The sequence below is a fragment of the Pelodiscus sinensis genome, chromosome 9 (genome assembly GCF_052426305.1).
Source record: "Pelodiscus sinensis isolate ZL-2025 chromosome 9, ASM5242630v1, whole genome shotgun sequence".
Taxonomy (NCBI): domain Eukaryota; kingdom Metazoa; phylum Chordata; order Testudines; family Trionychidae; genus Pelodiscus; species Pelodiscus sinensis.
In genome coordinates, this window is record NC_143060.1 from 25152038 (window position 1) to 25167757 (window position 15720).

The 15720-nt window shown below is 42.5% G+C and overlaps 1 protein-coding gene across 3 annotated transcripts in view; it reads left to right on the forward strand.

Moving 5' to 3' along the window:
- LOC102460847 (serine/threonine-protein kinase TNNI3K) overlaps window positions 1-15720 on the forward strand; it is a 213073-nt gene that overhangs the window by 95498 nt on the left and 101855 nt on the right. For all 3 annotated transcript variants that reach the window (XM_089780463.1, XM_006130399.5, XM_075936240.2), the window contains 6 exons: window positions 346-432; window positions 2638-2694; window positions 4007-4099; window positions 4178-4235; window positions 4364-4558; window positions 4899-5003. In XM_089780463.1, coding sequence (XP_089636589.1) covers window positions 346-432; window positions 2638-2694; window positions 4007-4099; window positions 4178-4235; window positions 4364-4558; window positions 4899-5003 — 595 coding nt within the window. The remainder of the gene's footprint in view (window positions 1-345; window positions 433-2637; window positions 2695-4006; window positions 4100-4177; window positions 4236-4363; window positions 4559-4898; window positions 5004-15720) is intronic.

Sequence of the window (15720 nt, forward strand, 5' to 3'; positions counted from 1 at the left end):
AGGTTATGTAAAAATGAGAATATCTACACTACTATTTTTGGCCTCATCAGCCCGTCAGTTGACACAGGTTCTCAGACTTACTCCTGTTTATTTATTAATTTATTTATTTTTTGGAGTGTAGCCATACCCTGCCCTGCCAGCCTATAGTGAAAATTACAGAAGGGGGGTTTCAGCCAGGTTTTCCCCACGTTCACCTAACTGAGAAATCCTATCACATTTCTGACCATGGCCACTGAATACCTTCTTTATATGTTTTCATAACCAGAAGCGTTATTTATTTTAAAACTTCTTCTAACCTGTGTATAAATTGATATTTAATGTTCAAATCATCATTCCTCTTTTTAGGACACGATGCCATTGTTACCCTTCTGAAGCATTATAAAAGACCACAGGATGACTCACCCTGTAATGAATATTCCCAACCTGGAGGAGGTACAGTTTGATAAGTTAGTCACTTTATATTCGGAAGGACCTGATCCAAAGGCCATTAAAATCTGTGATAATTTTTCCCCAGCTATCAGTGAGCTTTGCATCAGGCATTATCTGGTACAGTAAATTTATATGTGAAGATAATTTATAGGCTCGAGTGTCCCCATTTTTCAGGTACACTGTGTCTCTGATTTATGCCAAAACTTCTCCTTTATCATAGAGAAGCATTGTCACTTTATGTTACTGATTAGAGATAAAAACTAAGCTTTGAAAAAAAATTCCTTAATAATCATTACACATACCTGTCTACATATTTAATACCTTGTTTAGTCATTCTCTTTGTTTTGTCTTTGTTTGATGTCTGATTATTGGCATGCAGAAAGTTTCTGTGTTCAGTCCAATCCTTCATATTTTTGAATGTCTTTAGCTACCTAATTGCCCTGTATCTGGGATTAATTACTCTTTTTGTTACAAAAATATCTCTATTGCTGACTAAATGACAAATGGCAAGAAGTAAATTTGTTAATCTTGGCTCACAAAAGTTTTATATTGTGTTAAGAAAATATCTACAAAGAAAATGAGACATGAAGCATTCTTGCTTAGATTTCTTAGCTCACCTTGGGCACAATTTGCTCACAGTGAGTGAATGGAAAAAATCCTACTGATATCCATAGGACTAATGTTGAAAAGCCTACAGAAAGCAGAGATTGTCTAACTGGGTGTGCTTCAGGTTAGATATACTGTATTTCTGGAGCGTGTGTATCTCTGGAGGGCTGAGTTTGCACAAATCCTTGAATTTTAACTCCAACAAGCTCCTAACACATACAGACACGGAAATAAAATCTGCTCGGAACAGCTAAATCTCAGATTTTTTCAGTTCACTCTCTTGATACCTTCATGTATACTGTATGGTGTGGGTCACATTTTTAACAGTGCAGCATCTGCATTTAAGTCCAAATTTTAAAACAGAGTTCAGTCCCCATTTAGGGTACGTCTAAACTACATGGCTCTGTCGACGGAGCCATGTAGATTTGTTGTTTTGGCAAAGTCAAATGAAGCCGCGATTTAAATGATCGCGGCTTCATTTAAATTTACATGGCTGCCGCGCTGAGCCAACAAACAGCTGATCTGCTGTTTGTCCGCTTAGCGCGCTAGTCTGGACGCTCCCCTGTCGACATCCCCTTTGTCGGCAGCCCCGGTAAACCTCATCCCACGAGAAATAACGGGGCTGCCGACAAAGGGCTTTGATGTCGGCAGGGGAGCGTCCAGACTAGCACGCTGAGCGGACAAACAGCTGATCAGCTGTTTGTCGGCTCAGCGCGGCAGCCATGTAAATTTAAATGAAGCCGCGATCATTTAAATCGCGGCTTCATTTGACTTTGCCTATGTGTCTAATCTACATGCCTCTGATGACAGAGGCATGTAGTCTAGACACAGCCTTAGGCATCTAAACAAGAGGTCAGATTCTCAGTGCATGGTGAGCACTGAGCCTTCTCGAGTATCTGTCTAATAAGTGTCACAAGAGTCATCGTTTGGGTGGTGAGTGTTTTGTGAATCTGTCTCCAGGCATTGAAGCTGATCACTTGCAAATATGGTCAACAATGGAGCTATGTCAATACCCCTTGAACCTCTGTGGTCCTGAACTCTGGTCTGGCAACATCAGTAACTAGCCAGAGCACAGAGGTTGCCCACAGCTGAGAACAGAGCTGGCTAGAAGGGCAGTGGGGCTGGCGGGGCCTATGGGGTTGGTGAGCCACAGCCAGTGGTGCCTCTGGAGCCCATGAGGTGGGGGAGTTACAGAGCCCACATCCAATGTGGCCACCAGAGCTTACAGGTCCAGCAGGGCTGCTGGCAAGCTCAGGGCCAGGAGCAGTAGTGCCAGGTAGCTGAAGAGAGGAGCCCAGCAGGGATGCTGGTGCCCCAGCTTCCATGCCTCCCATGTTCCAGCAAACTCCTTTGTCCGGGACCCATCAGGTCCTGAGGGTGCAGCATCAGGGAGATCCAACCTATACTGAGCATCTTGCCTAGCATTGAGAGCTCATGTGTTTAAAAACATGAGCTCATAGTCCCATCAGATTTTTTAAATGATATTTTTGCTCACATTTTCTCTACTCTTTAAGTAAAAAATGCCTCACTTCTTTTATCAGCAAAGGCATTTCTACTGTCCTCAGAATAGTTCATAAACTTCATTTTCTTCTTTGATTTCAGATGGTTCCTACGTCTCTGTTCCATCCCCTCTAGGGAAGATTAAAAGCATGACAAAAGGTATTTTAATGGCAGGAGGAAAAAAACAAGTGTTATATTCTGTTGCTAAAGGTGTTTATCATCCTGCATATACAACACATGATCACTTTTACCTGATTTTTTTATTTAGAAATGTAAAGAAAATATGTCTAAAACAGGAGCTGTATTCCTATGGGAATATTTTGGAAAGCAATTTACTTACCCTGATTTATTGACTTGAGTGGAGACAGAGGTGTTCAGTACCTAGCAGGAACAAAACCATACTACTGAAGTCTTAATTTTTTTTATATGCAGCATTGTTGTAGCTGTTTTGGTTCCAGAATATTAGGGAGGCAAGATAGGTGAGATAATATATTTTATTGGACCAACTTTGATTGGTGAAAGAGACACATTTCTGAGCTTACGCAAAGGTGAAGAAGTGGGACCAATAAAAGATATTACCTCTCTCTTTTCCTTTTCTGTCAACTTTAAAATTTCCAGAGAAATTAACTGTTTTTCAGGTTCAAACCAGTGGGGGTTTTTTTGAGAAAAATTTGTGACAGTGAACTGATACTAGAGAAATAAACATAAATATATAAATGCAGAGCTAACAAACAATAGATTGAAATCTGCTGGGAAATCTTTGGAGATACTTTTGTAAGAAAGATGCTATCCAAAAATAAATGGTTTTGTATTGATGCAGATGTAGCCAAAGAATTCAGAATTTATCTTTAAAGGTATTTCACATTTTGAGATGCCTTTGATTTTCCATTTCAAATGTTAGCTCTGGGTGTACTCAAGGGCTTATATTGTTTACATGTAATCAGCATGCACATTAAAATGTTCTATCTAGAAAAATTCTTATAAGCACCTTGTGGTAGACCATATGGATTAACAGTTTAGGGATGTTTCGCATGTGAATTCAGTTGAACATTAGAGTTTAGATTTCAAATGCCATTGAACAGTAGGATCAGATCACAAATAAGAAACACAGCATTGGTAGAGTGCTAGAAACCCGAATAAGGAACTAATTCCTTACATAAAGGATTTTATGCCACAATCACATGATCCAAACAGAATATGCTTATGGGACAGTGTTCATCAGTGATAAGACTTCAGAGCCAAGAAACCCTGAGGCGTCTGTAATGTTGCAAATCCCTTGTTTATTATTGGGGTTTATCATGGGTACTGAAACAAAAAGAAATAGGATTACCAGTCAACCAATTTATGGTAGGAAAATCAGCTGCTACTGTGTAATGTTCTTGTCAATTTAAGTGCTTTTATTCCCCCCTCACCCCCACCACACACACACCTCCAACATTTTGCATACAAGGATAACAATTTTCTTTTACAGAAAAGGCAGATGTTCTCCTCCTCCGTGCTGGTTTGCCATCACATTTCCATCTTCAGCTCTCTGAAATAGAGTTCCATGAGATTATTGGCTCAGGTACCAGAAAGCATCCCTCTTAAAAGTTTGATGCACACAGAAAATATCTTTGTGCTTATTTATTTTTAATCATTTTAGGGTCTTTTGGAAAAGTGTATAAGGGAAAATGCAGAAATAAAATAGTAGCAATCAAACGGTAAGTTTGCAAAGACTTTTCCATTTTGCTGAGTTAATACCCTAATTTAGAGTACAAAAAAAATCATACCACATAATTTTCATGCTATTTTTCATTTACTTGTGATTTCTCTTCATATCAATTATTAGCTACAGAGCCAATACCTACTGTTCCAAATCTGATGTGGACATGTTTTGCCGTGAAGTTTCTATCCTCTGCCGACTTAATCATCCTTGCGTCATCCAGTTTGTTGGTGCATGCTTAGATGATCCAAGTCAGTTTGCTATAGTCACTCAATATATTTCTGGAGGATCACTCTTTTCTCTGCTGCATGAACAGAAGAGGTATTCAATTAAATCTTTGTATGACCCTATTATAAATAATTTCACTGGTGCAAATATTTAATATCTATTTCATTTAGAAGAATGTACCAAATAATTGCTTTAATGATAAGACTATTTGGTATATGAAGTAAACTAGCAACTAACCACAAAACTATTAACTAGTTTACTACTGTTTTACTTGGCAAGATTTTGTGTGCAAATTACAATATGCCAACTAAGAAGGCAGTTCTTATTTGCCGATGACTCAAACCGTCAGAGTATAATGATCTCTTCAGAACATTGCAAGTAAATTTGTCTTTTATCTCTCCATTTTGACTAGTACTATATGTTTTAAATCTAGGAATCTTGACTTACAGTCTAAATTAATCATTGCTGTAGATGTTGCCAAAGGTATGGAGTATCTTCATAATCTGACACAGCCAATCATACATCGAGACTTGAACAGGTAAGTTTCTTTCCTTGTCCCTCAAATTCAGTGGAGGATGTAGCCCTAAAACAAACACAGTATGTTGTTGTTTGATCTGCCCAGCCAGACTCTTGTACCTGGGCAGAATCTTTTTGAAATCTGTGGGACTTTAAACAGGTACATGAACCTACCTGCATGGATCAGATTAAATCATGGGACCTTACTGAATGCTTTAACATGTTTATTTTGAATTATTTATTGGATACATTTTATTTATCCTTCATATTAATACCTATTTCACAGCAATGTGTCATTCTGAAATTATTTATGATTTATATGCATCAAGTAAGAATAAAATTGACATGGGAAATACACATCTGTTGTGTAATTTGCACCAAGTTGCACCCCTTAAAATAGTTACTTGACATTCAGTGAAGTAGTCAGCTGGTATATACATACAAAGTGACAGGAGAGGCTCAAGTATAAAAGAACTGGTATGTATGTAAATGTTGGAGCAGATTTGAAAACTGTCAACTGCCCGTCAACTCCTAGCATATGTTCCATATATAACCACTGTTCATGGGGATGTCTGTTGAATTCAGAAGGTAATCCTTCCAAAAGGATGCAGCTGTTCAACAACTATATTCTCTCCAGTATACTGTCCTGGTCTTTAAAGTTTATCCTCTCTTGAAGGAAGGAAATGATTTTTATGCAGTACCTTGCTTTTAAGTCAACGGAATTCACCCTATAAGACCATAAATCCCTTACAGGAAGAATTGTAAAGGGCTAGGAACTTATTAGGCACAGAAAGGATTTTCTTTCATACAAGGCATATCTACTTCCTTTTCTCTTCTGTTATTAAATAAGCATTTTTGGTAAATAAAATGACCATATTCATTTTTGTTTGTGTTCTCCAGTGACCCAGTTTCAGTGTTCCAGCTTAGTGTACTATAGAACTGTGTTTCACATACATCTCTTTTTTGTATGATCTTTTGATCCTTGCTCAAAGCTTTCATGTCCTGGTGTAACTGGCAGCTGCACTAAAAGCTTCCTTTGCCGGTAGTTCTTTCTCTGGGGAATGGAACTGGACTTTTCTCCTCTTGCTTTGAGAAGAAATATAAGTGTTTTTTTGTTTTGTCTCCCATGCCTGTGCTCTGGTGCCAACATCACAAAGAGCCTCAGGCAGTGATAGCTTTTCTGGATGTTGTCACTGCTACCATCACAAGAATTAATTGTATGGCTTTAACATTTGGAAACATCTGTAATCTTTTCTCGCTTCCAACAGTAATTAAACTGAGAACATTCAAATGTAATAGTTAACCCTTTTGGCTTTTTGTATTCTGACTTGACTTGTACATCTGTTTTGGAAGGCAATATATGAAGCCCAACCAAGAAATAGGCCGGAGTCCATAGGAGCATCATGTAGTTCAGATAGGGTTCTGCCACATTCCCACCACTGTTCTAAGTTGTTCTGACAGATAATAGTTCCTAACAAGCCATTCCATCCATCAACTGGGATAGCTGGAGTGCATCAGACTCAGGCTCTGCTCTAGATCACTTTCCCTAACGTGTCTCTCCCATCCACTGGCGGACTGGCAATCAAACTAGGCCCAGGAAATGGGTTGAGAACAGCCCACTTTTTCACATCAAACAAATTTTTTAAAATTTACTCTTTGATCCCCATTAACCACGCTCCTGACCCCCATTAGCCACACCACTTGACTCCCATTAGCCAGGCCTCTAGAGGTAACACTCTTGGGGCAAGATGGACACATGACCAGAAATAAAAGGTGTCATGTGACCCCTCTCTAAGGACTTTTCCCACCATCCTCCTACCAATAGGGATTAGTTTGGCTCCCACCAAACCCCCCTCATGCAACTATCCTGCAATTGCATTAACCCAATGTGTGTGACATTAACTCAGGGGCAGAGAGGCTGGGGGAAGTGTTCCCTCTAAGAATTTCCTCCCATGAGCAGAATGAATTTTGTGTTGTGCACTAGTACTGAGTTCATGTGGCTTGTTTGGATGTGCCACTATGGAACCCAAGTTATTAATAAATATCTTATAAACCTTTACCTTTTCTCTGCTGCCATGTCTCCTCCTCTTATTCTATCAGCTCCCCTGGTGCCTGCTGCCCTGACACCCCTCACCCTCCTGTGCTGTCCTGACTCCTGCCCTTCTCACTGCCCTCAGCCCTCCTGTGACCTGCCCCCCTCCACCAGCCCTTCTCTCCGCCCTGTGCCCACTCCTCCAGTAGCCCCACTCTGATCATGTGAGCTACCCCTCCTCATCCCCTCTCCTAACACCTCCCTCTACACACCTGCCCTGCCTCTCGCCTCTGGTGCTGGTCCCTCCCCTGCAGGTGTCTGCCCTTCTGATTCACCCCCAGAATCTCCTGGCACCTGCACCTTCCCTTAGCCATGCACCCTCCTGGTGCCTCCCCCTTCCCTCACTGCCCCTGCCCCCTTTGCCCTCTTTTTCCCTGATGCCCACCCCCTCACCACCCTCTGCCCCCATTCTCCTCATGCCACTGTGCCCTCACACATGACTTGCTCCATTCCCGCCTTCCTCATGCCCACCCCTTCTTTCAAGCCTTCTCCCAGCACCTCCCCTTTCCCCCTCTAGCTCCCAATGCCCTTCCCCTCTCCTCTCCCAGCATAACCCTGTCCCCCCCCCCCCCCCCCCTGACACCTCTCCTCCTGCCCTTTTCCTTATTGTCTCCACTTGGCCCCCTGGCATTTGTCTCTCCTCCACCCTGTCCCTTGGTACCTTCCCCTTTTTTCTCCTGACCTGCCCTCCTCCCCTCAGCACAAGCCCCTTCCTCTACCATGCTTTCCCCCTATTTTCCCCCTTCCCCATCCCACCCCCACCTTCTGCCTTCCAGTTTGCAGTGCTGGAGTCGGTGATTGGGCCCCAAAAATCCCCGCAGCCCAGGCCCCAGCTGCTTCCCGGGCTCCAGACCACTTGCCGGGCCTGGAACTCGGTCACGAAGTGCAACTCTGGGCCAGGAGGTTTTAAAGTCCTGGGCCGTGATGTCATGCCACACCCAAGCATCTCCCCTCTCAGCTGTTGCACGGCATTTGAGCATGCTCTCCCTCAGCCCCACCATGCCCCGTACATGGCCAGCACTGGGGAATTTAAAGTGTGGGGCTGAGGTGCCCAGTCATAATTCCCCTCCTCATCCAGCAGCCACCAGCCGGCCCTTCAGCCGGTCCTTCAGAGGACAGCCCACCGGGAAATTCCTGGTATCCCCTTGGACCAGTCCGCCCCTGACCCTATCCCACAATACTCTCTAGGCCCTGGCAGGGGTGGAAAGACAGAGTAGCTGTGGGACATACCCAGCTGATGATTCCCCTGCCTAGGGAAATCTTTAGGTGCTGCCTTGCAGTAGCTGGAAGTCTATACTTTGTGCCACCAGCATAGCATAAAGTAGACTTAGGAGGAACAAAAAATTTAATAATAATTTAATAATAACTCCCACAAAGTATATGCAAAGTACCTACAAATAATTACAAGACAAGGCACCATATTCCATCATTGAAAGATGGTAGGAGATGTAAGCCAGGTAATCTTAGTTAGAGAAACGGGGAGGGAGGGGGGAATTTCAAAGGCATAAATGGGGGCTAATACCCATTCACTTTCAGTGGGGGGGAATTTCAAAGGCATAAATGGGGGCTAATACCCATTCACTTTCAGTGGAAGTTGGGAGTCTACCTGGCCTTTGTGCCTATGATGCCTCTCAAGTTTGGTCCTTTTAAAAAGGATGCATAACTTTAGTGTTGCTAACTCTCATGATTTTATGCCAAGTCTCACAAACACATTACCTTGGATTGTGTTTAAAGTCCCAGCTCCTGTAGTCATGTTATTGTGTAAGAATCTCATCTTTCATTTAAAAAATATAATTCTAGCACTCATGTTCATAGACAAACGCTTGATATTATGAGCCCCAAAATGTCAAAAAAACAAAAACTGAATGAAAACCATCACATTATGTTTAAAATCTCACATTTATGTAAGACAATCTCATAGGGTATGACACACAATTTTTAAATGCATCAAAATGGTTGTCTTGAGATAAATTCTGCCTTATACTTTGCCTCAACTTAACAGTATGTCTTAATTCAGCAGAGCTTAACTAGCAAGGGGGAGAGAAAGGAGATGAATGGGAAGAGCCATGTGGTGATAAATTACTAACCCCGCATGGGGCTAAGTGCTGAAGAGCCAGAGGGTATGTCTACACTACAGTGCTAATTCGAACTTAGTTCGAATTAGTTAATTCGAACTAAGCTAATTCGAACTAACGCATCCAGACTAAAAAACTAGTTCGAATTAGCTTTTTGCTAATTCGAACTAACATGTCCACATTAAGTGGACCCTGAACCAGGGTTAAGGATGGCCGGAAGCAGTGCCAGCAGGGCAGCAGAGTAGGACTTAGAGCGTGGAGCTGCTGTCTCAGGCTAGCCGAGGGCTGTGCTTAAAGAGACCCAACCTCCACCCCGGACAGACAATTCTCAGGGGTGCCCCACTTGCAAAGCAGTCCTGGCTTGGATTGCCCGGACTACCCACACTGGGCACATCACAGCACTCGGCCATCAGACTGGCTGCACTTGCCGCAGGCTGCCATCTGGGGAGAGGCGGCAATTGGGGGGCTGCAGGAGAGCTTCCACCCCCAGAAGCCCGCAGAGCCAGCCCAGTCCTCCCCATTGGGGGCTCGTACCCCATTCCTCCCTCACCTCCTTCCACTTACCCCACCCTAGACCCCCTTCCTGATGTACAAAATAAAGAAAATGTGTGGTCAAAAATAGATTCTCTCTTTATTGAACAAAAGTGGGGGAGACTGGGAAAAGGAGGTGGGAGAGGGGAGGACAACTAAAATGATCAGAGGTTTGGAATAGGTCCCATATGAAGAGAGGCTAAAGAGACTGGGACTTCTCAGCTTAGAAAAGAGGAGACTGAGGGGGGATAGAATAGAGGTCTATAAAAGCATGAGTGGGGTGGAGAGGGTGCATAAAGAAAAGTTCTTCATTAGTTCCCATAATAGAAGGACTAGAGGACGCCAAAGGAAAGGAATGGGTAGCAGACTTCAAACTAGTAACAGAAAGTTGTTCTTCACAAAGCAAAGAGTCAACCTGTGGAACTCCTTGCTGCAGAAGGCTGTGAAGGCTAGAACTAGAACAGAGTTGAAAGGGAAGTGAGATCAAGTCATGGAGGTTGGGTCCATGGAGTGGTATTAGCCAGGGGGTAGGAGTGGTGTCCCTGCCCAAAGTTTGTGGAAGGCTGGAGAGGGATGGCACGACACAAATGGCTTGGTCACTGTCTTCGGTCCATCTTCTCCAGGGTCCCTAGGGTTGGCCGCTGTCGGCAGACAGGCTACTGGGCTAGATGGACCTTTGATCTGACCCAGTACGGCCATTGTAAGCTCAGGGCTCAGGATCGGGGGTCTCAGTGGACCCCCTTGATTTTCATGCACACCTGCTCCTGGGTGGCCAGGCTGGCAGCTCTCCTGCCCTAGACAGCCACTTTCCTGTGCCTAGTGCGGAGGTCGTGGACGAGGTCCATGATGTCCGCACTAGACCAGGCGGGTGCCCACCTCTTGCGGTCCCGGGCAAGTTCCCGGGAGCTGCCAGCCTGGTCCCGGGAAGAGGGGGAAGGCTGGGGGGCATCGGGTGGGTGGCTCGAGCCGTGCCAGGTGCAGGGTCTGCTGGCTGGGTGCTGGCAGGCTTGCACCTGGCACAGGCACCATAGCCAGCCCGTGCCCCTTTAAGGGGTCCAGGGCCGGGAGGGGGGCATAGAGTTTCCCTGGTGTTGGCCAGAGTGGCCACCCGGGAAAGCTGGGGAGGACTAGCCTCCCACTAGTTCGAATTAAGGGGCTACACACCCCTTAATTCGAACTAGTAAGTTCGAACTAGGCTTAGTCCTCATGCAATGAGGTTTACTTAGTTCAAACTAAGCGCTCCGCTAGTTCGAATTAAGTTCGAACTAGCGGAGTGCTAGTGTAGCGCCTATCAACATTAATTCGAACTAACGTCCGTTAGTTCGAATTTACTTTGTAGTGTAGACATACCCTTAAAGGGGGAGGCAAGAAGCATGCATTTGATGGGGGAGCCAGTGAAAGGACTCGGAGTGGGGGTAGTCTTAATTCAGCAGTTTTTAAATTGTGGCTCAAGACCAGTGTTCCCTCTAAGCTTCACGGCATCACAGGTGATTAATCAGCCTCCCCACCATGACCACTCAGAGGCTCAGGGCTCCCTGCAGGGAGCTGACTGACTGGGTGGGGCTGATTAATCACCTGTGAAGCTGATTAATGGGATTTTTAATGGGATTGCCAGGGCCTACATTAGACTTGCTTAGTGCTGAGGTGGGAGCAGGCAAACTGACAGACTCAACTATCCCCTGGGTAAAAGGGGAAGGCGCTGGCTCCATGATCCCAGAAGGGGCCAAGTCGCAGGTGAAATAGATGGGCTGGAGCAGACAACCCTCAGTGCTGCTTGGACCACACCCCTCTCCTTCCCACCCCACACCGTACAGCGCACACTGCTTGGGTCTCTGGTGGCGATTTAACTCTGCCCACCACTAGGCATCCTAGGCCTTTTTGAGTAGAGTAGTTGCTCCCTTTTCCTCCCCTCCCTCATCAGTGGGCCTGGGCAGGGGCCAAACTCCAAGCCCCACTGCCTGGGCCAAAAACCCAAGGGCTTCAGTCCTGAGTGGTGGAGCTCAGGATACAGGCCCCCACATGGGCAGAAGCCCTTAGGTTTTAGCTTTGACCTCAACAAGCTTTGGAATTTGTTATCCCTTCAGGGCAATGAGGCTCCAATGGGCTCAAGATTCAGTCTCCCCCCTCTTTGGGGTCATTAATTTTTGTTGTCAGAAGGGGGTCATGGTGCAATGAAGTTTGAGAGGCCCTTAATTAATCTTCCTACCAAATGTCTGAGTGAGTCTATCTGCATATGCAGAAACCTGTAATGAGAAGCAGAAATGAATACCTAGGTACTAGCTGCCTGTCATGCCCAATCCCTTGACTGAAATGTGCGGATTTCCAAATACAAATAGACCAGTCAGCAGTGTTTGTAGGTAAGCTGAAAATGTAAGTCTTCCTGTGCAACTTTGTTACTAAATAGCACAGTAGGAACATTGGTATCATGAGAACCAAACTCTGAACATAAGTGGAATGCCTGTGTCTTGCATTCTGTACTAATTGCAGCTCATTTATCAAACAAGTTGGAACGCTTGTCTGTAAAGTTTTGCAATAACCAGTTCTGGGGATTGCAAAGGCAGTGATCATTTCCCTTCAAAGGGAAAGAAAAGAATGATGTGTGGAAATGTTTATCTCAATGGAAAAAGCCATGTGTTTCCCTAGGAGCTGTTTGAGGACATCGCTATGGCATACTACATATTGGCTTTTTTCTCTCTCCTGCTTTCTCAATTGTCAACTCTCAACACTTATATTTTTAAATCCTCATTGTGTTAAGTTCAAGTGATGGGTGGAGCCCTGACCCCTGTGGTATCCCTAATCCATTTCTCCAGCTTGAAAGTCCGATGTTTAGCCATCTCATAATCTAATTAAGCATATTTCTCACTGATCAATTATTTCTCCTCTTACACGTTATCCTTCAATGTGGAAGCTAGGAGAAGACGTTCTTTAAAAACAAAATTGTGATGTCCATTTCAGTGCACTTTCATCTACCCGGACAGGAGCATCCTCTGAGAATTGCAGCAAGTCAGTAAGGCATGATATTCCTTTCTTGCTACTGTATCGGCTACTCTTAACCAGGCAGTGCTTTTAGTACAGTAAATTTTGCACCTCTTGATCCTTTAAAACATTTCCAAATGTTTTCTCTACAACTAGCAGCGAACTACCTGGCCTCTAATTTCTTAGTGTTTTAGTGCTCCTTTACTTTGCTATTTTCCAGTCTTTGGGGATATGCCCTGGATTAAGTTAGCTTTTGAAAATGTCAGGTATGGCTTCTTCTGCTTCATACTCCACTCCCACTGTTTCTCTTGTGTACACTATGATCACTTGTCCTGACACCTTGACAAGTCTGAGTTTTAAAAATACAGCTAAATGATATTCTGGATACCTAAGTCACTATTTTCTGTTCTTGCTGATCTGATTTCTGATTTAGGTAAATACCTACTTTCCTTGTCCTGGAACAATTAATTGAACAATTAATTGATGCTCCCAGCATTGAGGATGGACTCTGCTTAGTACCAGACTGACCAATATTACTTTTGTGAACAAGCTCAAGCAGCATCATTAAAGTGCTTTAATAAAAACCTAGCTGTTTTTTGTATCTGCATCATTTAAACTGTAATAGCTGACCATGCCAGGACCTGTCTTTTAGGGACTATGCTTGATTTGATGTCTTTAACTATCTATCAAAAAGTTTCTTAAGATCTGGTTTGGTGATACAGATGAAAGAGTGGATGGCAGCATGGCAGTAATGAGGATGGTGTCTGCAACTCTTCTTTGTTATAAAAATCTCCTTACAAAATCTTAAAATAGCATTGCCTTTCATTAAATCTTCAGATGCTTAAGGGTAGAAGGATCTTTTAGTGACCCTGTTCTTTGGAAAAGGAACACACATTTAATAGGCTTTGCCTGTCTTTTGCTCTGAAAGATGCTCTTGAATCTGGCAGTCAAGCACAACTACTGGATTTTGTAAAAGACAGGATTGATTACATGTTCTTCTAATTCTTTTTCTAATTTCTTTCAGTCCACCAGTGAAAGAATGAAAGGAGTATTCTTGGTCTCAACATCTTGAGCTGTATGTGGCTTTAACATCAGAAAATTTAGTTCTGATTTCTCTGAATTCTTTTATTAACCTTCTCTTGGCTTTACTGAAGTTTCTTCTTGTATATTTCCCAAGTCTGAGGGATAACGATTCCTTTCTCTCTGTCTGCACTTTTCAACATTTTAAGTGCCATTAAGCTAACAATGGCATTTGAGAACTCTTTGGTCTGAGCTATTTCTATGGTCTAATTTTTTTTAAGCAGAACAATTAGTGCATGTAGTGCTGTTGGAAGGTGTCAAATTGACACCTCTAGAAAAACTCTTCTGTTTTTTCAGAGAATGGGTTTAGCACAGGTGGCAAGATAGATTATCCAATATTGACATGCCGAGGTGCTGTAATTTTAAACTGAGGAGGATGGCGGTATATTACAGTCTCTATTTCTATTGTACCTGTCTGTATAACCTCTTATCTGGGTTCCAGACAGCATCAATACATGGACTGCTTTCACTGAATGCATATCTGTCCCCTATGGTCTACTAACCAAGGCTAAGTTTGAATCAAGAACTTAGAGGAGTCTATAATTCTATGCTGATTTTGTTGTTGTTGTTGTTTACATTACTACCAGCATTCACCATTCTTGAGTATGTCTGGCTTAGTTTTGCATTTGATTAATATTTTCATTTAACATCTCATGGGGTCTCAAAATGATTCTACTTGTCATACTCAAATCACCTATATATTCTAATGGAAAGTATATCTGGGAGCTGAAATCAGAATCACTAGAAACTGAAAGAATCATAGGAACATTGTATGAACCCATTACATTTTTATGATTAAATTTATCATTCTGTGGTTTTGGTTTATGTGACGCTAGAAATCTTGAAGACATTTTATCTGTCTTGAAAACTATTATCTGGCAAGAATTTGTGTTTCTCACTTGACTATTCTCTCTCCTACAACCAGCTCAAATATGGGCAAGTTATGCTTTTTTGTGGAGACCATCAATATTACTTTCATTTTCCCTTTATCATTTGTACTGGTGCTAGCTAGTTCATTTCTTTCTTTTCAAATACTTTTCATTCTCCTAAATCTACTTGGATCAGTCACCACTTTGATAAATATCATATGAGCATTGCTGTGTCCACATTCATATCTCTTTATATTATAATTTGCTGTGCCTTTCACAAGCCCTGTGCCATGAACATATAGTATAGTAACTGGCACATGAAAACTTTCTAAATACTTTGATCTTCACAGTTTCTTGACATTTTTGACATATACAATATCATTTTGTAAAGCCTTAGCCATATTCACAGCTTCAGTTTCCAAATCCTCATAGCAATTATTGTTCTAATTTCCAGAAGTCTTGCCATTTGTATATTTGTTGCAGGCAACCTGTGTTTTTATGCTTCCTTTTGCGAGTTCTTTGCTTCAAATTAAATCAATTGTAATAGCTTTCCTAAGTCAGTATATCAATTTTCATTAGTTTCTATAGATGCTTTTATTCCTAAATGACATTTTGCAAAAAGCAAAATCCATTTTAGCTGCACGGCCATTATCTACAATTTTGTACTGCATCTTAGATACAGTACATTGCCTTAACAAGTAAGCTTTTCAGATGCATTTTCAGTTTCTGAACATTTTCCAGGGGGTCTTCAATGTATGTAACCCTGACCATATTCCATTTTTTCCATTTATTTCAAAGGTTTCATCCCTCAATGCAGACATTTCCACATTTTGCTACAGAGTATTAAAATATTTGAGCACATTGTTTGTATTAAACTAAACTTTGTTTAACAGAATTGAGTGCTGAATGCACAATTCTCGATATGTTCTTCCTCTCTCTTTCTATCACATCACAGCTTTTGGGGATGCTAACATTTATGGCAGATGGCTTTTCCTTGCAGCGATACACATTTGCATTCTGTGACAGTATCAAAGTAAAGATTCTTTTTTTTCAATTCACTAATGTCAACTCCTTTCATTGTATACGAATTGCTTTTGATATCTTAGATGAGATTTC